The sequence below is a fragment of the Hyla sarda genome, chromosome 11, assembly GCF_029499605.1.
Source record: "Hyla sarda isolate aHylSar1 chromosome 11, aHylSar1.hap1, whole genome shotgun sequence".
Lineage (NCBI taxonomy): Eukaryota > Metazoa > Chordata > Amphibia > Anura > Hylidae > Hyla > Hyla sarda.
In genome coordinates, this window is record NC_079199.1 from 15,993,535 (window position 1) to 16,019,976 (window position 26,442).

General features: G+C 42.7%; 1 protein-coding gene across 1 annotated transcript in view; it reads left to right on the plus strand.

Moving 5' to 3' along the window:
- The window catches only part of LOC130295223 (uncharacterized), a 46,867-nt gene that overhangs the window by 14,943 nt on the left and 5,482 nt on the right, over positions 1-26,442 (plus strand). The window contains exons 6-9 of the mRNA XM_056545740.1: positions 5,773-5,868; positions 17,126-17,252; positions 17,489-17,590; positions 25,502-25,645. Of these exons, the coding sequence (XP_056401715.1) occupies positions 5,773-5,868; positions 17,126-17,252; positions 17,489-17,590; positions 25,502-25,645 (469 nt within the window). The remainder of the gene's footprint in view (positions 1-5,772; positions 5,869-17,125; positions 17,253-17,488; positions 17,591-25,501; positions 25,646-26,442) is intronic.

Sequence of the window (26,442 nt, forward strand, 5' to 3'; positions counted from 1 at the left end):
TTTGTATAATAAACAGAAATACAATTTTCCAATACATGAGCTGATGCATGAGATTTTGTCAACTTCACAAACTATGTAACTATGTAACCTCCATGACCTTCCATGGCAAGGTGGGGAGCACAAGGTCTCTAACATCAACCAGCTCTGTGATGTCATCATGGAGGAGGGAAGAGGACTCCAGGGACAACCTGTGAAGAGCTGGTGAACTCCATGTCCAAGAGGCTTAAGGCAGAGCTGGACAATAATGGTGACCACACAAAATATAGACACTTTGGGCCCAATCTGGACGTTTTCACCTAAGGTTGTCTTCACTTTTGTGGCAAAGGTTTAGATATTTATGGTGTGTGTTGAGTTATTTTGAGGATACACATATAATGTGAGGGGTGGAGTCACTTATGGGAGATACTGTATATAATGTGAGGGGTGGAGTCACTTATGGGATATACTGTATATATAATGTGAGGGGTGGACTCACTTATGGGAAATACTGTATTTATAATGTGAGGGGTGGACTCACTTATGGGATATACTGTATATATAATGTGAGGGGTGGAGTCACTTATGGGAGATACTGTATATATAATGTGAGGGGTGGACTCACTTATGGGATATACTGTATATATAATGTGAGGGGTGGAGTCACTTATGGGAGATACTGTATATATAATGTGAGGGGTGGACTCACTTATGGGAGATACTGTATATAATGTGAGGGGTGGACTCACTTATGGGAGATACTGTATATATAATGTGAGGGGTGGAGTCACTTATGGTAGATACTGTATATAATGTGAGGGGTGGACTCACTTATGGGAGATACTGTATATATAATGTGAGGGGTGGAGTCACTTATGGGATATACTGTATATATAATGTGAGGGGTGGACTCACTTATGGTAGATACTGTATATAATGTGAGGGGTGAAGTCACTTATGGGAGATACTGTATATAATGTGAGGGGTGGACTCACTTATGGGAGATACTGTATATATAATGTGAGGGGTGGAGTCACTTATGGGATATACTGTATATATAATGTGAGGGGTGGAGTCACTTATGGGAGATACTGTATATATAATGTGAGGGGTGGACTCAGTTATGGGAGATACTGTATATATAATGTGAGGGGTGGACTTACTTATGGGGGATACTATATATATAATGTGAGGGGTGGACTCAGTTATGGGATATACTGTATATATAATGTGAGGGGTGGAGTCACTTATGGGAGATACTGTATATATAATATGAGGGGTGGAGTCACTTATGGGATATACTGTATATATAATGTGAGGGGTGGAGTCACTTATGGGAGATACTGTATATATAATGTGAGGGGTGGACTCAGTTATGGGAGATACTGTATATATAATGTGAGGGGTGGACTTACTTATGGGGGATACTATATATATAATGTGAGGGGTGGACTCAGTTATGGGATATACTGTATATATAATGTGAGGGGTGGAGTCACTTATGGGAGATACTGTATATAATGTGAGGGGTGGAGTCACTTATGGGGGATAGTGTATATATAATGTGAGGGGTGGACTCACTTATGGGATATACTGTATATAATGTGAGGGGTGGACTCACTTATGGGAGATACTGTATATATAATGTGAGGGGTGGACTCACTTATGGTAGATACTGTATATAATGTGAGGGGTGGAGTCACTTATGGGAGATACTGTATATATAATGTGAGGGGTGGACTCACTTATGGTAGATACTGTCTATAATGTTAGGGGTGAAGTCACTTATGGGAGATACTGTATATAATGTGAGGGGTGGACTCACTTATGGGATATACTGTATATATAATGTGAGGGTTGGAGTCACTTATGGGATATACTGTATATATAATGTGAGGGGTGGACTCACTTATGGGAGATACTGTATATAATGTTAGGGGTGAAGTCACTTATGGGAGATACTGTATATAATGTGAGGGGTGGACTCACTTATGGGATATACTGTATATATAATGTGAGGGGTGGACTCACTTATGGGAGATACTGTATATATAATGTGAGGGGTGGACTCACTTATGGGATATACTGTATATATAATGTGAGGGGTGGAGTCACTTATGGGATATACTGTATATATAATGTGAGTGGTGGACTCACTTATGGGAGATACTGTATATATAATATGAGGGGTGGACTCACTTATGGGAGATACTGTATATATAATGTGAGGGGTGGACTCACTTATGGGAGATACTGTATATAATGTGAGGGGTGGAGTCACTTATGGGAGATACTGTATATAATGTGAGGGGTGGACTCACTTATGGGGGATAGTGTATATATAATGTGAGGGGTGGACTCACTTATGGGAGATACTGTATATAATGTGAGGGGTGGAGTCACTTATGGGAGATACTGTATATAATGTGAGGGGTGGAGTCACTTATGGGAGATACTGTATATATAATGTGAGGGGTGGACTCACTTATGGGATATACTGTATATATAATGTGAGGGGTGGAGTCACTTATGGGAGATACTGTATATATAATGTGAGGGGTGGACTCACTTATAGGAGATACTGTATATAATGTGAGAGGTGGACTCACTTATGGGGGATAGTGTATATATAATGTGAGGGGTGGACTCACTTATGGGAGATACTGTATATATAATGTGAGGGGTGGACTCACTTATGGGAGATACTGTATATATAATGTGAGGGGTGGAGTCACTTATGGGAGATACTGTATATAATGTGAGGGGTGGAGTCACTTATGGAATATACTGTATATAATGTGAGGGGTGGACTCACTTATGGGAGATACTGTATATAATGTGAGGGGTGGAGTCACTTATGGGATATACTGTATATATAATGTGAGGGGTGGACTCTCTTATGGGAGATACTGTATATATAATGTGAGGGGTGGAGTCACTTATGGGATATACTGTATATATAATGTGAGGGGTGGAGTCACTTATGGGATATACTGTATATATAATGTGAGGGGTGGACTCACTTATGGGAGATACTGTATATAATGTGAGGGGTGGACTCACTTATGGGAGATACTGTATATATAATGTGAGGGGTGGACTCACTTATGGGATATACTGTATATATAATGTGAGGGGTGGAGTCACTTATGGGAGATACTGTATATATAATGTGAGGGGTGGACTCACTTATAGGAGATACTGTATATAATGTGAGAGGTGGACTCACTTATGGGGGATAGTGTATATATAATGTGAGGGGTGGAGTCACTTATGGGAGATACTGTATATGTATGTATGAGTGTGTATACAGTAGATATATATATATATATATATATATATATATATATAGGGGAGACATACTTGGTTATCTGAGTTCACAAAACACAAGAAACAAGATATGTAGAGATACGGAAACATTCAATACAACAGGGAAATGCATTGATACTTGGAAATATAGAATTATATTTAGTAGGTAAAAAGGGGATGTGTGATGAAGGAATCTATCCAGTGGTCACAGCTACATGATCTGCGCGGAACAGACTTTCAGTTCATGATTTCTGTCATAAAACAATTGAAAACCACAAACTGTAAACGACAGCCGACTGCTCTATAGTATTCCCTGGTATCTGCTAGACGTATGTGACATAATTATATTTATATTACATTATATTATAAACTTATATTACATTACTAGACCTATATTACATTGCTATATTTATATTACATTCACAGACTAAGTTTCTACTTGTTTTTTTTATTTTTATGGAAAAACGCCAAGAAAAATGCCAATTCTGCCGCATGGCGTTTTTTCGGCCAAAAAACGCTGCTGGTAGATGTTAGCTGTAAATCAATGAGAAATCGCAAAATTCTTTTTCCACTTGACGTTTTTCAGTTTGGCGTTTTTTTTTATCCTTTTGGCGTTTTTTCATTCTTTTTTGGCATTTTTCAGCTCCTTGGCGGTTTTGCAAAATCGCAGCATATTTCCCTGAAATCTTGGAGTTTTTCTCCCATAGAAGTCTATGGGAGTAAAAAAAACGCCAAGAAAAACGCCATGTGGCTTTTAACTTTAGAGTTTTTTCAATTGGACAAAAAAGTGATGGAGATACTTTTTTAATAACATTTCGTAGGGTACCATTAAAAAAATAATAATAAAAAAGACACAGTAGTGATGGAGAAAATTGTATTTAATGAAATTGATTTTTTTTATAACAAAATTTTTATTAATTTTTAAACAGGGATCAATTTATGTGGGCGGGCATGGCACTAAAAATGTAGCCGGCAATAATAAAAATGTAGTGTGTGTGTGTGTGTGTGTTTCACTTATTATTCTTTATTTTTTAGGTGGTATTACTACTCCCCAGCAAGGAACACACACTGTTCCATAATGGGAGTAGTAGTACCTGTAATAATTGACAGATCGCCCCAGATTCGGTTGTGATCTTTCTGTATAATGTATAGATGTGGCCGGCCGCTCCTCTATGGTCCCCGTATATATACACCTATTCATATTTCCCGCAGAGAGCTGTGATTGGCCATATGGTTCCAGCCAATCACAATTCTGCGGGAAATATGAGTAGGTGTATATATACTCCAGGGGAGGGGACCATAGAGGAGCGGCCGGCCGCATCTATACATTATACAAGAAGATCACAGCGGGTGTCAGGAGAGACATCCGCTGTGATCTTTCCTTAACTGCAGGTGCTACTACTCCCAACATGGAACAGAGTGTGCTCCATGATGGAAGTGATAGTACCTGCATTAATAGACAGATCACAGTGGGTATCACTCCTGACACCCGATGCGATCGTCCTATCTATAGCAGAGATGTAGAGCGGCTCTATACAACACTCACATTTCTGCACTATACTCCGGCCAGTGATGTGAATAGAACATCACTCATTCATATTTCCCGCAGAGAGCTTTGATTGGCTGCAACCATCCGGCCAATCACCACTCTGGGCGGAAAATATGAATGAGTTATGTTCTATTCACATCACTGGCCGAAGTATAGTGCAGAGATGTGAGCGCTGTATAGAGCCGCATCTCTGCAATATTATGGACGATCGCAACGGGCGTTATGGCTATTAGTACCAGTACTACTACTCCCATCATGGAACAGTGTGTTCCATGCTGGGAGTAGTAGTAATACCTTAAAAAAAAAAAGTGAAACACACACACACTTTATTAAAAATTTATAAAAATTTTGTTGTAAAAAATATAAAGTTAAATACATTATTTTTCCATCACTGCTGCATCTATTTTTTTTTTCTTGTGGTACCCAACAAATTTTGGGTCCCAAAAAAAAAAAAAAATGGGGCTGAAGGGGCCATAAATGCAATTTCCACACAAATGAAAAAACACCAGAAAAAACGCCAGACGCAGGAAATTGCACTGGCGTTTTTTCAGTCGTTTTTTTTTTCAAACCAAAAAACGCAGGACAAAAAACCAAGTAGAAACTTAGCCTTAAAGTGCACTCCAACTTAAGCCTCATGCAGCCATCATAGGGCTCTGTTTTCTCTGGATCAATCTTAGGACAAGAATGGCGCTGTGTATAGAAGTGCCAGCAACTACTTGTGTCTAACTGCGGCAGTAGGAATGGGCATGGAGCAATGTGTGCAAAAAAAAAAGTCTAAATATTATGGTTTCACAGTTCAAACTTTTCAGAATTGGGAACAAACAAACTGCACAAAACTGTGACCAGGAGGGAAGTGTATAATGCAGCGCGGGAGCGGGAACGCCACATGAGCCTACACTGGGCTAATATATATATCTATGTGTATGCTTTCTCTATAGATATAAAACATTCCTAACTGAGAAACTAGGAGGACTGACCTCTGAGAATGGGATTTGCGTTGGGATAAGAATTGTTAAGAATTGCTGCATTTTACGGTAATTGCCATTTATGTCTTTAATATTTTAAAATTTGTCTCTATCTATCTCATACAGTGGGGATCAAAAGTTTGGGCACCCCAGGTAAAAATGTGTATTAATGTGCATAAAGCCAAGGAAAGATGGAAAAATCTCCAAAAGGCATCAAATTACAGATTAGACATTCTTATAATATGTCAACAAAAGTTAGATTTTATTTCCATCATTTACACTTTCAAAATAACAGATAACAAAAAAATGGCGTCTGCAAAAGTTTGGGGCACCCTGCAGAATTTATAGCATGCACTGCCCCCTTTGCAAAGCTGAGTCCTGCCAGTGTAATGGATTGTTCTCAATCATCATCTGGGAAGACCAGGTGATGTCAATCTCAAAGGTTTTAAATGCCCAGACTCATCTGGCCTTGCCCCAACAATCAGCACCATGGGTTCTTCTATGCAGTTGTCTAGAAATCTGAAACTGAAAATAGTTGATGCTCACAAAGCTGGAGAAGGCTATAAGAAGATAGCAAAACGTTTTCAGACGTCAATATCCTTTGTTCGGAATGTAATTAAGAAATGGCAGTCATCAGGAACAGTGGAAGTTAAAGCAAGATCTGGAAGACCAAGAAAAATATCAGACAGAATAGCTTGCAGGATTGTGAGAAAAACAATTCAAAGCCCACGTTTGACTGCACAATCCCTCCAGAAAGATCTGGCAGACACTGGAGTTGTGGTACACTATTCCACTATAAAGAGATACTTGTACAAATATGGTCATCATGGAAGAGTCAACAGAAGAAAACCTCTTCTACGTCATCACCACAAAAATCAGCGTTTGAACTTTGCAAATGAACATATAGACAAGCCTGATGCATTTTGGAAACAAGTTCTTTGGACCGATGAAGTTAAAATTAAACTTTTTGGCCGGAATTAGCAAAGTTTGGAGAAGGGGAACAGAATTTAATTAAAAGAACCTCTGTCCAACGATTAAGCATGGGGGTGGATCAATCATCCTTTGGGGTTGTATTGCAGCCAGTGGCACAGGGAACATCTCACGAGTAGAAGGAAAAATGGATTCAATACATTTCAGCAAATTTTGGATGCTAACTTGATGCCATCTGTGAAAAAGCTGAAGTTAAAGAGAGGATGACTTCTACAAATGGATAATGATCCTAAACACACCTCAAAATCCATGGGGGATTACATCAAGAGGCGTAAACTGAAGGTTTTTCCATGGCCTTCACAATCTACTGACCTCAACATAATTGAAAATCTATGGATAGACCTTAAAAGAGCAGTGCGTGACAGACAGCCCAGAAATCTGAAAGAACTGGAAGACTTTTGTAAGGAAGAATGGGCAAAGATACCTCAAACAAGAATTGAAAGACTCTTGGCTGGCTACAAAAAGCGTTTACAAGCTGTGATACTTGCCAAAGGGGGCAGTACAAGACATTAACTCTGCAGGGTGCCCAAACTTTTGCAGACGCCATTTTTTTGTTTTCTGTTATTTAGAAAGTGTAAATGATGGAAATAAAATCTAACTTTTGTTGACATATTATAAGAATGTTTAATTTGTAATTTGATGCCTTTTGGAGATTTTTCAATCTTTCCTTGGCTTCTTTATGCACATTAATACAAATTTTTACCTGGGGTGCCCAAACCTTTGATCCCCACTGTATCTATCTATCTATCTCATATCTATCTATCTATCTCATATCTATCTATCTATCTCATATCTATCTATCTATCTATCTCATAACTATCTATCTCATATATATCTATCTATCTATCTCATATATCTATCTATCTATCATATCTATCTATCTATCTCATATATCTATCTATTTATCTATCTATCATATCTATCTATCTATCTATCTATCATATCTATCTATCTATCTATCTATCTAAAGAAAAAATCTTGTCCACAGCACCAAAGTTCATGAAAAAATATGTGTTTTTTATTCCATAAAAGGTGTCAATACAACAGCGACGTTTCAGTCAGCTCAACCTGACCTTTCTCAAGCATCAGGTTGAGCTGACTGAAACGTCGCTGTTGTATTGACACCTTTTATGGAATAAAAAACACATATTTTTTTATGAACTTTGGTGCTGTGGACAAGATTTTTTCTTCTGTTTGAACGATGATCCCCTAACCAAGGATCCAGGAGCTGCGTGCACCCCCTTACGATAATAATTTTTTTCTTCTATTGGCTGTGCTGTTCTTCTTCTACTACTATCTATCTATCTATCTATGTATCTATTCATATAGAAACACACAAACCATAAGTTCTGTGGAATATAAATGACAGAATGATTTATACAGTAATAAGTAATGTAGATTTATTACCTTCACTGTTCCCCGATCCCTATGTAAACAACGATCATAGGAAATTATTGTTTTACTATGACCCTAATGACGTGTCCTAAATGTGGAGACGACTCTTCCTGTAAATACATATTTCTGTTTCCAAAGCACAGCAATGACAATCCAAGGTGCTCGCCAATCTGTCGTTGTATTGATAGACAATGGGGGAGATTGATCAAAACCTGGGCAGAGGAAAAGTTGCTGAGTTGCCCATAGCAACCAATCAGGTCACTACTTTCATTTTTGAAAATGCCTGTGAAAAATGAAAGAAGCGATCTGATTGGTTGCTATGGGCAACTCAGCAACTTTTCCTCTGCACAGGTTTTGATAAATCTCCCCTATAGACCAGTGGTGTCAAACTGTGGCCCTCCAGATGTTGCAAAACTTCAACTCCCAGCATGCCCGGACAGCCAACGGCTGTCCGGGCATGCTGGGAGTTGAAGTTTTGCTACCACATGGAGGGCCACAGTTTGAGACCACTGGTCTTTAGGGGAGGTTTACATCTGGAGGGCCACATTTTGAGACCACTGGTCCATAGGGGAGACTTAAAGGGGTATTCCAGGCAAAAACTTTATTTATATATATATATATATATATATATATATATGTATATATATATATATCAACTGGCTCCGGAAAGTTAAACAGATTTGTAAATTACTTCTATTAAAAAATCTTAATCCTTCCAATAGTTATTAGCTTCTGAAGTTGAGTTGTTGTTTTCTGTCTAACTGCTTTCTGATGACTCACGTCCTGGGAGCTGTGCAGTTCCTATGGGGATATTCTCCCATCATGCACAGCTCCCGGGACGTGACATCATCATTGAGCAGTTAGACAGAAAACTTCAGAAGCTAATAACTATTGGAAGGATTAAGATTTTTTAATAGAAGTAATTTACAAATCTGTTTAACTTTCCGGAGCCAGTTGATATATAAAAAAAAAGTTTTTGCCTGGAATACCCCTTTAAATAACAAATATTTGGCTGCTTGCAGCCACCACTAGGCCTAAAGCAATGGGATCTATATAAATATGTGCTTAGTGTGTAGTGTATTTATCATATAACTTGTATTATATTACTTTATGCTTGGAGATCTGTCACCCAATAGGTAGTGCACTTACTAAACTGATGACTATGAGCCGCCTAACACACTCTTGGCCCCCGGGTGGTACCAAATTGCCCAAATTTAATGCCAGAATGCCAATGCAGATGGATCATATACTTGTACTCAGGTTTATGTATGGTAAATGAATACAGCAGATAGCATATTCATATTAATGTTTCAATATCAGGCCCCTTTAATATCCTGTTAAGGTCGGCTGCTGGTGAGGCCTTAAAATGTGAGTGACTGCCGCTGTAAACTGCTGAGTGTCGACACAAGCAAAAAACACCAAAATGTTGGTTTATATCTCCTTCTCAGCATACTGGCTAAGGAAATGTCCCAAGGAGTTCTGTTTATCATACGGAAGTAGATTGGCTTTTACATTTGTCAAAAAAGGGGAGGTTAGTTATCACCTCAAAATCATCATGTTATGTTTTGATTGGATATATGAATATTGCATCTGTATATATTAGCATATTAGGCATTCATTTCTTTCTTAGCCATAGGTCACTTATGTTGCCATTTTCCTATTCTACCAGAAAATTCAGGATGTATTCGTCCTTCTGCACAGTCTATATTTCTTCAAATGTATTGTCTCTAACTTCCAACTCCTTCTTTATCTTGCGTCTTTTGGCCTCATCCCAAGGTCCTCATCTTTGTTACAAGCAAATAGCAAGCTGATATGTCTCATAAGGAAAATTATATATTATTTTTAATATATTTATATTGATCAGCAATCAAAATCATAATGGTCATCCTTATCAATCTTAAGGATCCTCAGTTTCAGATTGTGGGGGTCTGACCGCTAAGGCGCCCCCCCCCCCCCCCCTCGCGCGATCTCCCGTACGGGGCCCCGGTTCTCCATCCAAATGGCACATTGACCACCGCACAAAATGGCGGCCAACACACCCCCTCAATGCAGCTCTATAAGAGAGCCGGAGATTGCTGAGTGCACCTCTCTCCCATAGAGCTGCATTCAGGGGGTGTGTCGGCTGCCGCTTCGTGTGGTTGTCCACGCAACATTTGGAGAGCTGGGACCCTGTACGGGAGATCCAACTGCTGGGATCCCCCGCAATCTGAAACCCATTAGGATAGGGGTTAAGTTTTAATATACCGGAGATCTCCTTTAAAGGGGTACTCTGGTGGAAAAAAAAAATTTTTAATCAACTGGTACCAGAAAGTTAAATATATTACTTCTATTAAAAATCTTAATCCTTCCAGTACATATTAGCTGCTGAATACTACAGAGGAAATTCTTTTGTTTTTGGAAGACTGTGCTCTCTGCTGACATCACGAGCACAGTGCTCTCTGCTGACACCTCTGTCCATTTTAGGAACTGTCCAGAGCAGCATATGTTTGCTGTGGGGTTTTTCTCCTACTCTGGAAAGTTCTTAAATGGAAGTGTCAGCAGAGAGCACTGTGCTCGTGATGTCAGCAGAGAGCAAAGTGTTCGAAAAAGAATAGAATTTCCTCTGTAGTATTCAGCAGCTAATAAGCACTGGAAGGATTAAGATTTTTTTAATAGAAGTAATTTACAAGTCTGTTTAACTTTCTGGCACCAGTTGATTTAAAAAATAAAAATAAATTTCCACCGGAGTAGCCCTTTACGTTGGCCATACACATAAGTTAGTGTGCGCCAGTGACAGGAATGGTGGTTGGGGATCGCTATACTTTTCCAAAAGTACCTGTTGAATGTGGACACCAGGTTTCAGAAAGGAGATATGGGAATCCAGAGATAGATAAATCCTTGACGAGATTTATCTTGCTAGGGAATTTGGTAAGTCATGTGATCAGGCCTGGATTTTTATGAGATGAAATGCGGGTTTGGCAGTGGGGCCTTTCATTCCCTTCCTGGCGCAGATTAGCATTAAAAGCATTGACGTTCAACAAGATGGTTATAGAATATCGCTATTGGCCATGCTATAGCAGAAGAATAGTACATCAGTATGACAGATAACGTTCTGCACAGCTGTAATATGGAAAGTGACAATAACCAAGAATGCGGGGGAGCTCATGTGATGCTTAGATTTACCATAAACCTATTTTGGGTATGAGAGAGTTAAGTTAGGCTGTGAAATGAGTGTGTGGAAGGCAACTGAAAAGCAAATAGTAACATCTGTTACCAAAACTATAGCCTTTTATTTGGATCCAGTTTCCAATCTCCTGGGGAGGCTATCTGCTAGACCAGTGCTTCCCAACCAGTGTGCCTCCAGCTGTTGCAAAACTACAACTTCCAGCATTCCCAGACAGCCGTTGGCTTCATAAACAGCAGAAGCCGGCTGCAATTTACAGCTGAAACCCACCTGCAGTGGCTGGGATCAGAGATATCTTAAATTCCAATTGAAGGAGTACTGTAGTGAAATTAAAGGGGTACTCCGGTGGAAAACTTTTTTTTTTATCAACTGGTGCCAAACAGTTAAACATATTTGTAAATCACTTCTATTAAAAAATCATAATCCTTCCAATACTTATTAGTGGCTGTATACTACAGAGGAAATGCTTTTCTTTTTGGATTTCTCTTCTGTCACGACCACAGTGCTCTCAGCTGCCCTCTACTGTCCATTTTAGGAACTGTCCAGAGCAGAAGAACATCCCCAAGCATTTCCTATCGCTTAAAATATCACACTATTGCCACCTCTACATGTTTCGCCGTATCAACAGCTTTCTCAAGAGGCAATGGTGGCCACCATTGCCTCTTGAGAAAGCCGTTGATACGGCGAAACATGTAGAGGCGGCAATAGTGTGATATTTTAAGCGATACCTGATTGTTCAATTCACAGCGGCAACTGCAGGGCTGCATTATTAGAAAGCGGAGAAGTGTTCTCCTTATATTAAGTGTGTTACATAGTTACATAGTTAGTTACATAGTTAGTATGGTTGAAAAAAGACATACGTCCATCAAGTCCAACCAGGGGATTGAAGGGAAGGATGTAAGGGGATAAGGGAAAGGGATGTAGTTTTATAATTCTGCATAAGCATTAATGTTATTTTGTTCCAGGAATGTATCTAACCCTGCTTTAAAGCTGTTAATTGTTCCTGCTGTGACCAGTTCCTGAGGTAGACCGTTCCATAAATTCACAGTCCTCACGGTAAAGAAGGCGTGCCGCCCCTTTAGACTAAACCTTTTCTTCTCCAGACGGAGGGAGTGCCCCCTCGTCCTTTGGGGGGGTTTAACCTGGAACAGTTTTTCTCCATATTTTTTGTATGGGCCATTTATATACTTATATACGTTTATCATATCCCCCCTTAAACGTCTCTTCTCAAGACTAAACAATTGTAACTCCTTTAATCGCTCCTCATAGCTAAGATGTTCCATGCCCCATATTAGTTTAGTCGCGCGTCTCTGCACCCTTTCCAACTCCGCAGTGTCCCTTTTATGAACAGGCGACCAAAACTGAACAGCATATTCCAGGTGAGGCCGTACCAATGCTTTATAAAGGGGGAGTATTATGCCCCTGCCCCTCGAGTCCATGCCTCTTTTTATACATGACAATATCCTGCCGGCTTTGGAAGCAGCAGCCTGACATTGCATGCTATTTTGTAGTCTGTGATCTACAAGTACACCCAGATCCTTCTCTACCAGTGATTCTGCCAGTTTAATCCCCCCTAAGACATACGACGCATGCAGGTTATTAGTACCCAGATGCATAACTTTACATTTATCCACATTGAACCTCATTTGCCAAGTGGATGCCCAGACACTTAGTCTATCCAAGTCATCTTGTAACTTATGCACATCCTCTATAGACTGTACCGTGCTACAAAGCTTGGTGTCATCTGCAAAGATAGAAACAGAGCTGTTAATACCATCCTCTATATCATTGATAAATAAATTAAACAGCAGCGGGCCCAGTACTGAACCTTGGGGTACACCACTAATAACCGGGGACCAATCAGAGTACGAATCATTTACCACCACTCTCTGGGTACGATCCATGAGCCAGTGTTCAATCCAGTTACAAACTAAAGTTTCCAAGCCCAAGGACCTTAACTTACCTGTCAGATGTCTGTGAGGGACAGTATCAAATGCTTTGGCAAAATCCAGAAACACTATATCCACAGCCATTCCTCTGTCAAGGCTTCTACTCACCTCTTCATAAAAGCAAATTAGATTGGTTTGACAACTTCTATCCTTAGTAAACCCATGCTGGCTATCACTTATAATACTATTATCCCCTATGTATTCCTGTATGTAATCCCTTATAAATCCTTCAAACAATTTACCCACAATGCACGTTAGACTTACCGGTCTATAATTGCCTGGCGAAGACCTAGAGCCCTTCTTGAAGATTGGTACCACATTAGCCTTGCGCCAGTCCCTTGGCACAATACCAGACACCAGAGAATCTCTAAATATCATGAACAAGGGTACAGATATTACTGAACTTACCTCTCTAAGAACTCTTGGGTGTAGTCCATCCGGCCCTGGAGATTTGCTTACATTTACTTTACTTAACTTACCTTGTACCATCTCTACATTAAGCCAGTTCAATACATTATATGATGTGTTACCAGCACTGACCTGACCAATGTCAGCTCCTTCTTCCATAGTATATACAGAACTAAAGAACCCATTCAGTAGCTCCGCCTTCTCTTGATCGCCCGTGACAACCTCCCCATTATCATTATTAAGGGGTCCTACATGCTCTGTCCTTGGTTTTTTTGTATTTATATATCTAAAAAAATATTTAGGATTAGTTTTGCTTTCTTCGGCCACCTGTCTCTCATTTTGAATTTTTGCTGTTTTTATTACATTTTTGCAGATTTTATTAAGCTCTTTGTACTGTTTAAATGTTATAGCTGACCCATCAGATTTGTATTTTTTGAAGGCTATTTTTTTGTTGTTTATTGCTCTTTTAACCTCATTTGTCAGCCATGTAGGATTTAGTTTTAATCGTTTATATTTGTTCCCCTTTGGTATATATTTAGCTGTATAGTTATTTAGAGTAGATTTAAAGATGTCCCATTTACCTTCTGTATCAGTATTTGAGAACACCTCCCCCCAGTCTATGTCCTGTAATGCAGCCCTCAGCCCAGGGAAATTTGCCTTTTTAAAGTTATATGTTTTTGCTTTCCCCGTCTGTCTTTGTTTTCTACATTTTAAGTCAAAAGTAACTATATTGTGGTCGCTATTACCAAGGTTTTCCCTCACAGTTACATTACCAACCAGCTCTGCGTTGTTGGAAATGATCAGATCCAACAAGGCATCACTTCTTGTTGGGTCCTCCACAAACTGGCCCATAAAATTATCCTGCAATAAATTTAGGAATTTTCTCCCCTTTGTAGTTTTAGCCAGCCCCGGACCCCAATCTATATCTGGATAGTTAAAATCTCCCATTATTACCACTGTACCTGCCCGGGCGGCCCTCTCTATTTGTTTATACAGCCGACCTTCTATCTCTTCAGTGATATTAGGGGGTCTGTAAATTACACCAAATATTATTTTTTCAGTATTTCCCTCCTTTTGTAATTCTACCCACAGTGATTCCACCTCCTCAGAATCATCACACACTATGGCATCGTTCACATTGACTTTCATACCACTTCTTACATACAGACAGACTCCACCACCTTTTCTGTTCATTCTATCCTTGCGAAACAATGTAAACCCCTGCAGATTAACAGCCCAGTCATGCGAGGAGTCCAGCCATGTCTCAGTGACCCCAACTATATCAATATGTTCCTCCAGTATCAAGGCCTCAAGCTCCCCCATTTTATTTGCTAGGCTTCTGGCATTTGTGAACATACACTTTACATTTCCATTAAGTTTTACACATATAGTCTCACTAATGGGATTTTCAGAGTTATTGGGGTTAATGTCATTTTTTGAGTTATAAGGGCTAATTGTACTATTTAAGTTATTGGGGCTAATGGGATTTTTTGAGTTATTGGGTCTAACGTTATTATTTAAGTTATTGGGGCTAATGGGATTTTTTGCGTTATTGCGTCTAACGTTGCTATTTAAGTTATTGGGGCTAATGGTATTTTTTGAGTTAATGGGGCTTATTGTAGTTATTGAGTTATTGGGGCTAATGGAATTTTTTGAATTATTGGGATTACAATTTTTCGGGCTACATTTATTTTTACAGCTGGTTTGTAACGCATGAATCTCCTTATCCACTGTTCTTAACCTCCCCCCACAGGACTCCTCTCCACCCGCCATTATGTCCTGACCCCTCTCTAACCTATCCATCCCACTGTCTGCTTTCATTGCTTTATTATCCTCCCCCCACTCACCTAGTTTAAATACTCAGCCACCCCTTCCAGGATTCTCTCCCCCAGCACAGCAGACCCCCTTCCATTCAGGTGCAAATTATCCGTAGAATAGAGTTTGTACCCCAATGAAAAGTCAGCCCAGTGCTCTAAAAACCCAAACCCTTCCCCCTCACACCACGACTTAAGCCATGCATTTAACTCCCTAAGCTCCCGCTGTCTTTCCTGCGATGCGCATGGCACAGGAAGTATTCCAGAGAACACAACCTTAGAGGTCCTTCCCTTCAGCTTGGCACCTAGTTCCTTGTAATTATTCTTCAAGGACCTCCACCTACCATGTATTCTGTCGTTGGTTCCCACATGGACCACGACAGCTGGGTCATCCCCAGCCCCCCCTAGTAATTTGTCCACCCTTTCCACCACATGCCGAACCCTGGCACCAGGGAGACAGCAAACCATTCGGTTGAGGTGGTCTTGGCGACAAATTATTCTATCCGTCTTCCTGATTATAGAGTCCCCTACCACAACTAACTGTCTTGGCCTACCTGCGTTACCATCCCCCACACTACTAGTTGAGCTGTTCCCCCGGCTGTTAGGGAGACCAGTATCCACTAGGGTTGCCATCTCTGATACTGAGGCCCTCGCATCATCGCCCAACTTGGCAATTTTACTTGGGAGATCAGAAGCAGAAGTGACCTTCCTTTTCCTTGCCCCCTTTCCAGTCCCTCTAACTACATTAACCCAGCTCCCTACTTGGGCCTCCTGGCTAGTTTCTCCAACCTCCATTTCTGCCCCACTAACTGCTTGCTCTGTTAGATTGTCAATCGCCCTCAATGTTGCATTTTGCTCCTCTAGATCTCTAATACGAGCTTCCAGGTGGGCAACATGCTCACATTTGTCACAGCGGTATTCACCCTGAAGCTGCTGCTCCAGAGATGTATACATGTGGCACAATGTGCACTGAAGAAAACCTCCAATCCTGCTGTCCATATCCTTGGTGACAAACAGCTGTTATTAACTATTAAGAAAAACTACTTTTATCAAGGGAGTGTAATACTTACAGTTACAGTGGGTCCTGCTTACAACTCCTGCTTTCTAAACTTCTGCTTATAAAACTTCTCAAATGTAACACTTAATAATACCACACTTTAGAATACAGACCCAGCTTCAGCTAGACTCAGTCAGAGCAGTTACATACTTGATCATCAGGTTATCAGTTTTAACCTATTTTTGCATAGGGATTTTCCATTTTAACAAATATTGAATAAAAGTCAAGTTTTAGGGGGCTTGCATTTGAGGTTTTTTTTACCCCGGGCTAAGGCCCTGGGGTTGAGTTAATTTTGTTTAACATTCTGGCACCAGTTGATTAAAAAAAAATAAAAGTTTTCCACGGGAGTGCCCCTTTAAACTTATCCCCTACATAAAGGATAGGAGATAAGTTATAGATCACATAAGTGGTCCAGACGCTAGGGTCACGGCAGTCCGCAGAAAGGGGGGGGGGAGACCCGTGCATGAAGCGGTGGCTGACACCTCCCCTCCATGTATCCATGCACCCATGGATAAATGTTCTGATAAAAACAAATTTCCCCTCCATTTAGAAACACAATGAATAATTTGGACGCAGCACCACAGGACCCAGGAATACAGAGAATTCGGAGACTACTTGGAGAATGTGAGAACAAAGGGATTGACCTCATACTGAGCAACTTGAAACCATCATTGAAGGTAACACTTCCAAAACATTGCGGTTTATATTCCCAAACAAACCACCATATTGTGCAACTGTGAGCTTATGCATTAGCACATTGTTTCGCAACCAGGGTGCCTCCAGCTGTTGCAAAACTCTCAGCATGCCAAAGACTGTCCGGGCATGCTGGAAGTTGTAGTTCTGCAACAGCTGGAGGCACACTGGTTGAAAAAACACAGTAATAGCAGATAACGGCGTCTTTCCTCATTTTCAGGAAGCTTTCAAAAATTACTTTCGGAAGAACTGCGGTCAGTACGAGAGCGTCCTCAGAAGCTTAAAGCGCATGATAGTAAAGGAGGATATTCAAAATGACCAGGTGAGGTGCTATTACTTATCATGTTTCATTTTATTGAGCAAAAAGTGGCTACAATGTGCATCAATCAAACTGGAGGACCTGGCTCTGCAATGCTTTGTTTCTCCAGTGGTGGTGCTGCAGGGAAATTGAACACCTATTGCTGAGTTCCCTATTAATTATCGCTGATTGCTAAAGGGTTCAGCAGCAGGGAAACTTATCATTGCGGTATCCTTCCAAAGAAAGTAGACAACTGCTTATTGTCACGATGCCGGCTGGCAGGTAGTGGATCCTCTGTGCCAGAGAGGGATTGGCGTGGACCGTGCTAGAGGATCGGTTCTAAGTCACTACTGGTTTTCACCAGAGCCCGCCGCAAAGCGGGATGGTCTTGCTGCGGCGGTAGTGACCAGGTCGTATCCCCTAGCAACGGCTCAACCTCTCTGGCTGCTGAAGATAGGCGCGGTACAAGGGAGTAGACAGAAGCAAGGTCGGACGTAGCAGAAGGTCGGGGCAGGCAGCAAGGATCGTAGTCAGGGGCAACGGCAGGAGGTCTGGAACACAGGCTAGGAACACACAAGGAAACGCTTTCACTGGCACTAAGGCAACAAGATCCGGCGAGGGAGTGAAGGGGAAGTGAGGTGATATAGGGAAGTGCACAGGTGTAAACACTAATTGGAACCACTGCGCCAATCAGCGGCGCAGTGGCCCTTTAAATCGCAAAGACCCGGCGCGCGCGCGCCCTAGGGAGCGGGGCCGCGCGCGCCGGGACAGAACTGACGGAGAGCGAGTCAGGTACGGGAGCCGGGGTGCGCATCGCGAGCGGGCGCTACCCGCATCGCGAATCGCATCCCGGCCAGAGGCGGTATCGCAGCGCCCCGGGTCCGTGGAACCGACCGGAGCGCTGCAGTGAGAGGAGTGTAGCGAGCGCTCCGGGGAGGAGCGGGGACCCGGAGCGCTCGGCGTAACAGTACCCCCCCCCTTGGGTCTCCCCCTCTTCTTGGAGCCTGAGAACCTGAGGACCAGACTTTTGTCCAGGATATTGTCCTCAGGTTCCCAGGACCTCTCTTCAGGACCACAACCCTCCCAATCCACTAGAAAGAAGGTTTTCCCTCTGACCTTTTTAGATGCTAAAATTTCTTTGACGGAGAAGATGTCCGAGGAGCCGGAGACAGGAGTGGGGGGAACAGATTTGGGAGAGAAACGGTTAATGATAAGTGGTTTAAGAAGAGAAACATGAAAGGCATTAGGAATACGAAGAGAAGGAGGAAGAAGAAGTTTGTAAGAGACAGGATTAATCTGGCGCAAAATCTTGAAAGGACCAAGATAGCGTGGTCCCAACTTATAGCTAGGGACACGGAAGCGGACATATTTGGCGGAGAGCCATACCTTGTCTCCAGGGGAAAAAATGGGAGGAGCTCTTCTTTTCTTATCCGCGAATCTCTTCATGCGTGAAGAAGCCTGTAAGAGAGAATTTTGGGTCTCTCTCCATATGATGGAAAGATCACGAGAAATTTCATCCACAGCGGGCAGACCAGAGGGCAAGGGGGTAGGGAGGGGGGGAAGAGGGTGACGGCCGTACACCACGAAAAACGGGGATTTGGAGGAAGATTCAGAGATTCTGAAATTATAGGAGAATTCGGCCCAAGGTAGAAGATCTGCCCAGTCATCCTGGCGGGAGGAAACAAAATGTCGTAAATAGTCACCCAAGATCTGGTTAATTCTTTCTACTTGTCCATTGGATTGAGGATGGTATGCAGAAGAAAAATTTAATTTAATCTTGAGTTGTTTACAGAGAGCCCTCCAGAATTTAGACACAAATTGGACGCCTCTATCCGAGACGATCTGCGTAGGCAACCCGTGAAGACGAAAAATGTGTACAAAAAATTGTTTAGCCAACTGAGGCGCTGAAGGAAGACCAGGAAGAGGGATGAAATGTGCCATTTTGGAGAATCGATCAACGACCACCCAAATAACAGTGTTGCCATGGGATGGGGGTAAGTCAGTAATAAAATCCATACCAATCAGAGACCAAGGTTGTTCGGGAACAGGCAGAGGAAGAAGAAAACCAGCGGGCTTCTGGCGAGGAGTCTTATCCCGGGCACAGATAGTGCAGGCTCGCACAAAGTCCACCACATCAGTCTCTAGAGTCGGCCACCAATAGAAGCGAGAGATGAGTTGCACAGATTTCTTGATGCCCGCATGACCTGCGAGATGGGAGGAGTGACCCCATTTGAGGATTCCGAGGCGTTGGCGTGGAGAAACAAAGGTCTTTCCTGGAGGAGTTTGCCTGATGGAGGCTGGAGAAGTGGAAATCAGGCAGTCAGGAGGAATGATGTGTTGAGGGGAGAGTTCAATTTCAGAAGCATCTGAGGAACGAGAGAGAGCATCGGCCCTAATGTTCTTATCAGCAGGCCGAAAGTGAATTTCAAAATTAAATCGGGCAAAGAACAGAGACCACCTGGCCTGACGAGGATTCAGCCGTTGGGCAGACTCGAGGTATGAGAGGTTCTTGTGATCGGTGTAAATAATAACTGGAAATCTTGATCCCTCCAGCAGATGCCTCCATTCCTCAAGTGCTAATTTAATGGCTAGAAGCTCTCGATCCCCGATGGAGTAGTTCCTCTCCGCCGGAGAGAAGGTCCTAGAAAAAAACCCACAAGTAACAGCATGCCCGGAAGAGTTTTTTTGTAGAAGGACAGCTCCAGCTCCCACTGAGGAGGCATCAACCTCCAATAGGAAGGGTTTAGATGGGTCAGGTCTGGAGAGCACGGGAGCCGAAGAAAAGGCAGACTTGAGCCGTTTAAAGGAGTCTTCTGCTTGAGGAGGCCAAGACTTGGGATCGGCATTTTTTTTGGTTAAAGCCACGATAGGAGCCACAATGGTAGAAAAATGTGGAATAAATTGCCTGTAATAATTGGCGAACCCCAAAAAACGTTGGATGGCACGGAGTCCGGAGGGGCGTGGCCAATCTAAGACGGCAGAGAGTTTATCTGGATCCATTTGTAGTCCCTGGCCAGAGACCAAGTATCCTAGAAAAGGAAGAGATTGGCATTCAAACAGACATTTCTCAATTTTAGCATAGAGTTGATTGTCACGAAGTCTCTGAAGAACCATACGGACATGCTGGCGGTGTTCTTCTAGATTGGCCGAAAAAATTAGGATATCATCAAGATATACAACAACACAGGAGTATAACAGATCACGAAAAATTTCATTAACAAAGTCTTGGAAGACAGCAGGGGCGTTGCACAGGCCAAAGGGCATGACCAGATACTCAAAGTGTCCATCTCTGGTGTTAAATGCTGTTTTCCACTCATCCCCCTCTCTGATGCGGATGAGGTTATAGGCGCCTCTTAAGTCCAATTTAGTAAAGATGTGGGCACCTTGGAGGCGATCAAAGAGTTCAGAGATGAGGGGTAAGGGGTAGCGGTTCTTAACCGTGATTTTATTAAGTCCGCGGTAGTCAATGCAAGGACGTAGAGAGCCATCTTTTTTGGACACAAAGAAAAATCCGGCTCCGGCAGGAGAGGAGGATTTACGGATAAAGCCCTTTTTTAGATTCTCCTGGACGTATTCAGACATGGCAAGAGTCTCTGGGGCAGAGAGAGGATAAATTCTGCCCCGGGGTGGAGTAGTGCCCGGGAGGAGGTCGATAGGACAATCATAAGGCCTGTGAGGAGGTAGAGTCTCCGCTTGTTTTTTGCAGAAAACATCCGCGAAGTCCATATAGGCCTTAGGGAGACCGGTTACTGGAGGAAGCAGAGAGTTACGGCAAGGGTTACTGGGAACCGGTTTTAGACAGTCCTTGGAACAAGAGGGCCCCCAACTCTTGATCTCCCCAGTGGACCAATCCAGGGTTGGGGAATGAAGTTGAAGCCAGGGAAGTCCAAGGAGAATTTCCGAGGTGCAATTGGGGAGGACCAAAAGTTCAATCCTCTCATGATGAGATCCGATGCTCATTAGAAGGGGCTCCGTGCGGAAACGTATGGAACAGTCCAATCTTTCATTGTTTATACAATTGATGTAAAGGGGTCTGGAGAGACTGGTCACTGGGATGTTGAACCTGTTGACGAGAGAGGCCAAAATAAAATTTCCTGCAGATCCAGAGTCCAAGAAGGCCACAGAAGAGAAGGAGAAGGCAGAGGCAGACATCTGCACAGGCACAGTAAGACGTGGAGAAGCAGAGTGGACATCAAGGATTGTCTCACCTTTGTGCGGAGTCAGGGTACGTCTTTCCAGGCGGGGAGGGCGGATAGGACAATCCCTCAGGAAGTGTTCGGTACTAGCACAGTACAGGCAGAGGTTCTCCATGCGGCGTCGTGTCCTCTCTTGAGATGTCAGGCGAGACCGGTCGACCTGCATAGCCTCCACGGCGGGAGGCACAGGAGCAGATTGCAGGGAACCAGAGGAGAGAGGAGCCGAGGAGAAGAAACGCCTCGTGCGAACAGAGTCCATATCTTGGCGGAGCTCCTGACGCCTTTCGGAAAAACGCATGTCAATGCGAGTGGCTAGGTGAATAAGTTCATGAAGATTAGCAGGCATCTCTCGTGCGGCCAGAACATCTTTAATGTTGCTGGATAGGCCTTTTTTAAAGGTCGCGCAGAGGGCCTCATTGTTCCAGGATAATTCAGAAGCAAGAGTACGGAATTGTACGGCATACTCGCCAACGGAAGAATTACCCTGGACCAGGTTCAACAGGGCAGTCTCAGCAGAAGAGGCTCGGGCAGGTTCCTCGAAGACACTTCGAATTTCCGAGAAGAAGGAGTGTACAGAGGCAGTGACGGGGTCATTGCGGTCCCAGAGCGGTGTGGCCCAAGCCAGGGCTTTTCCGGACAGCAGGCTGACTACGAAAGCCACCTTAGACCTTTCAGTGGGGAACTGGTCCGACATCATCTCCAAGTGTAATGAACATTGGGAAAGGAAGCCACGGCAAAACTTAGAGTCCCCATCAAATTTATCCGGCAAGGATAGTCGTAGTCCAGAAGCGGCCACTCGCTGCGGGGGAGGTACAGGAGCTGGCGGAGGAGATGGTTGCTGGAGCTGTGGTAGTAACTGTTGTAGCATAACAGTCAGTTGAGACAGCTGTTGGCCTTGTTGCGCAATCTGTTGTGACTGCTGGGCGACCACCGTGGTGAGGTCAGCGACAACTGGCAGAGGAACTTCAGCGGGATCCATGGCCGGATCTACTGTCACGATGCCGGCTGGCAGGTAGTGGATCCTCTGTGCCAGAGAGGGATTGGCGTGGACCGTGCTAGAGGATCGGTTCTAAGTCACTACTGGTTTTCACCAGAGCCCGCCGCAAAGCGGGATGGTCTTGCTGCGGCGGTAGTGACCAGGTCGTATCCCCTAGCAACGGCTCAACCTCTCTGGCTGCTGAAGATAGGCGCGGTACAAGGGAGTAGACAGAAGCAAGGTCGGACGTAGCAGAAGGTCGGGGCAGGCAGCAAGGATCGTAGTCAGGGGCAACGGCAGGAGGTCTGGAACACAGGCTAGGAACACACAAGGAAACGCTTTCACTGGCACTAAGGCAACAAGATCCGGCGAGGGAGTGAAGGGGAAGTGAGGTGATATAGGGAAGTGCACAGGTGTAAACACTAATTGGAACCACTGCGCCAATCAGCGGCGCAGTGGCCCTTTAAATCGCAAAGACCCGGCGCGCGCGCGCCCTAGGGAGCGGGGCCGCGCGCGCCGGGACAGAACTGACGGAGAGCGAGTCAGGTACGGGAGCCGGGGTGCGCATCGCGAGCGGGCGCTACCCGCATCGCGAATCGCATCCCGGCCAGAGGCGGTATCGCAGCGCCCCGGGTCCGTGGAACCGACCGGAGCGCTGCAGTGAGAGGAGTGTAGCGAGCGCTCCGGGGAGGAGCGGGGACCCGGAGCGCTCGGCGTAACACTTATCCTTCATTGGTTATAATTCTTTCCCTCAGTCCTCCACCTTATCTTGGGCAAACTCTTAGAAATTAGATTTTTGTAAGGCTTCTTTCACACTACAAAATCCTCCGTTTTTAAACATCTGTAGGAAGATCCGTGTGAAAATCAGCTGAAAACGGCAGTAACAAAATTCTATACGTCCATTAGAAAATCCAATTATAGTCTATGGGATTTTCTAATATCCGTATGAGTCCGTTATAGACCGTTATTGATAACGGAGGTTAGTTTGTAACGGAAGAAATAGTTCATGAGCTATTTCTTCTGTAACTGTCTTCCGTAACAAACTAACGTCCGTTATCAATAACGGACGATAACGGACTCATACGGATATTAGAAAATCCCATAGACTATAATTGGATTTTCTAACGGACGTATAGAATTTTGTTACTGCCGTTTTCAGCTGATTTTCACACGGATCTTCCTACGGATGTTTAAAAACGGAGGATTTTGTAGTGTGAAAGAAGCCTAAGTGGACACCAGTCAGAGACAGTGACACCGTTTAAATGTGGGGCTTCTCCTGCAGTTCATTGTCCAAAAATAAAATACAGCTATATTCACATTGGCATAAAACAAATCAAGTGGCTTACTACCAGCCACTCGACAAAACAAAAGGAGTAACCTCCCACTTTTTAAGGCTGCAGATTGTGAGGACCCTCTCGGCCTCTCTAGCTTTTAGTTCCTTGCTGGATTTCCCACACATCATCCAGCTTTCCCCAGATGTGATATGCGCCTTCTGAAACCTGGTTGCTACATATGAAAAGTACCTTGGGGAAATATAATGACCCCCGACCACCATTCCTGTCGCTGTCTCACACTTTCAGTCAACAGTTCCTGCATGTCTGAGACCAACTGAACCCAAAGTTGCCCAAAAATTGGGACACTCAATTATAAGCAAAAGCGGAGAGCTACTGCAAAGTTTTTGACCTTTGTATTTCATGGTTGCTTATTTATTTGAAAGGCCCCCAACCATGTAATACTACACTTACCCTGCAGTGGCCGCTGTAGGTGGAAATGTGTGCTCTCCCACAGTTTCCCCTGATCATATCACCTGATCACTGGACCAGAAAGAAATCAGCTCAAAGGGGTACTCCAGTGGAAAACATTTATTTTTATTTTATTTTTTTTAAATCAACTGGTGCCAGAAAGTTAAACAAATCTGTAAATTACTTCTATTAAAAAAATCTTTACCCTTCCAGTACTTTTTAGCAGCTGTATGCTACAGAGGAAATTATTTTCTTTTTGAATTTCTTTTTTGTCCTGTCCACAGTGCTCTCTGCTGACACCTGATGCCCGTATCAGGAACTGTCCAGAGCAGGAGAAAAACCCCATTGCAAACCTATTTTTCTCTGGACAGTTCCTGACACGGACAGAGGTGTCAGCGGAGAGCACTGTGGACAAGACAAAAAAGAAATTAAAAAAGAAAAGAATTTCCTCTGTAGCATACAGCTGCTAAAAAGTACTGGAAGGGTAAAGATTTTTTAATTGAACTCATTTACTAATCTGTGTAACTTTCTGGCACCAGTTGATCTAAAAAAAAAAAAAGATAATTCCAACGGAGTACCCCTTGAATCCTTCCAGTACTTATCAGTTGCTGTATACTCCATTTTGAGGTTTTCTTTTTGAATTTCCTTTCTGTCTGACCACAGTGCTCTCTGCTGACACCTCTGTCCATTTTAGAAACTGCCCAGAGCAGGAGAGGTTTTCTATGGGGTTTTCTACTCTGGACAGTTCCTAAAATGGACAGAGGTGTCATCAGAGAGCACTGTGGTCTGACAGAAAGGAAATTCAAAAAGAAAAGAACATCCTGTGGAGTATACAACAGCTGATAAGTCCTGGATGGATTAAAATGTTTAAATAGAAGTAATTTACAAATCTGTTTAACTTTCTGGCACCAGTTGATTTAAAAAAAATGTTTTCTAGTGGAGTACCCCTTTAATACAAGGGGGTTGTGAATTTTAAGTTAAGGTAATAATAATAATAATACGAATATCTTTTTTTCTACAGACGTTGGTTACACTAATTCACCACCGACTTGTCGTCCTATTCATTCACTCATTTTTGAAATGGTCAAAAAAATTATCCAATCAAAACGCAGGAGAGATATTTTCGAATGGAAGCAAAAAACTGCAGGATTTTTTTTCGGATATGGTGGGTATATAAAATACTTATCTAAATAAAGGGGTTTCCAGTCTTATTGACTTATGTCATTGAAGCTTAAAGGAGAACTGTAGTGCAATATAACTTATCCCCTATCCTTCGGATAGGGGATAAGTTATATTGCACTACAGTTCTCCTTTAAAGGGGTACTCCAGTGGAAATTTTTTTTTTTTTTAATTAACTGATTCCAGAAAGTTATACAGATTTGTAAATTACTTCTATATAAAATCTTAATCCTTCCAGTACTTTATCAGCTGCTGTATACTACAGGGCAATTTCATTTCTGTCTGACCACAGTGCTCTCTGCTGACACCTCTGCCCATGTCAGGAACTGTCCAGAGCAGGAGCAAATCCCCATAGCAAACCTCTCCTGCTCTGGACAGTTCCCAACATGGACAGATGTGTCAGCAGAGAGCACAGAAAATAAATTAAAGGGGTAATCTGGTGGAAAACATTATTTTTTTTTTCAATCAACTGGTGCCAGAAAATTAAACAGATTTGTAAATGACTTCTATTTAAAAATCTTTACCCTTCCAGTACTTTTAAGCAGCTGTATGCTATGGAGGAAATAATTTTCTTTTTTAATTGCTTTTTTATGTCTTGTCCATAGTGCTCTTGGCTGACACCTGATGCCCGTATCAGGAACTGTCCAGAGCAGCTTAGGTTTGCTATGGGGATTTTCTCCTGCTCTGGACAGTTCCTGATAAGGGCATCAGGTGTCAGCAGAGAGCACTGTGGACAAGACAAAAAAATAAAAATTAAAAAAGAAAAGAATTTCCTCTGTAGCA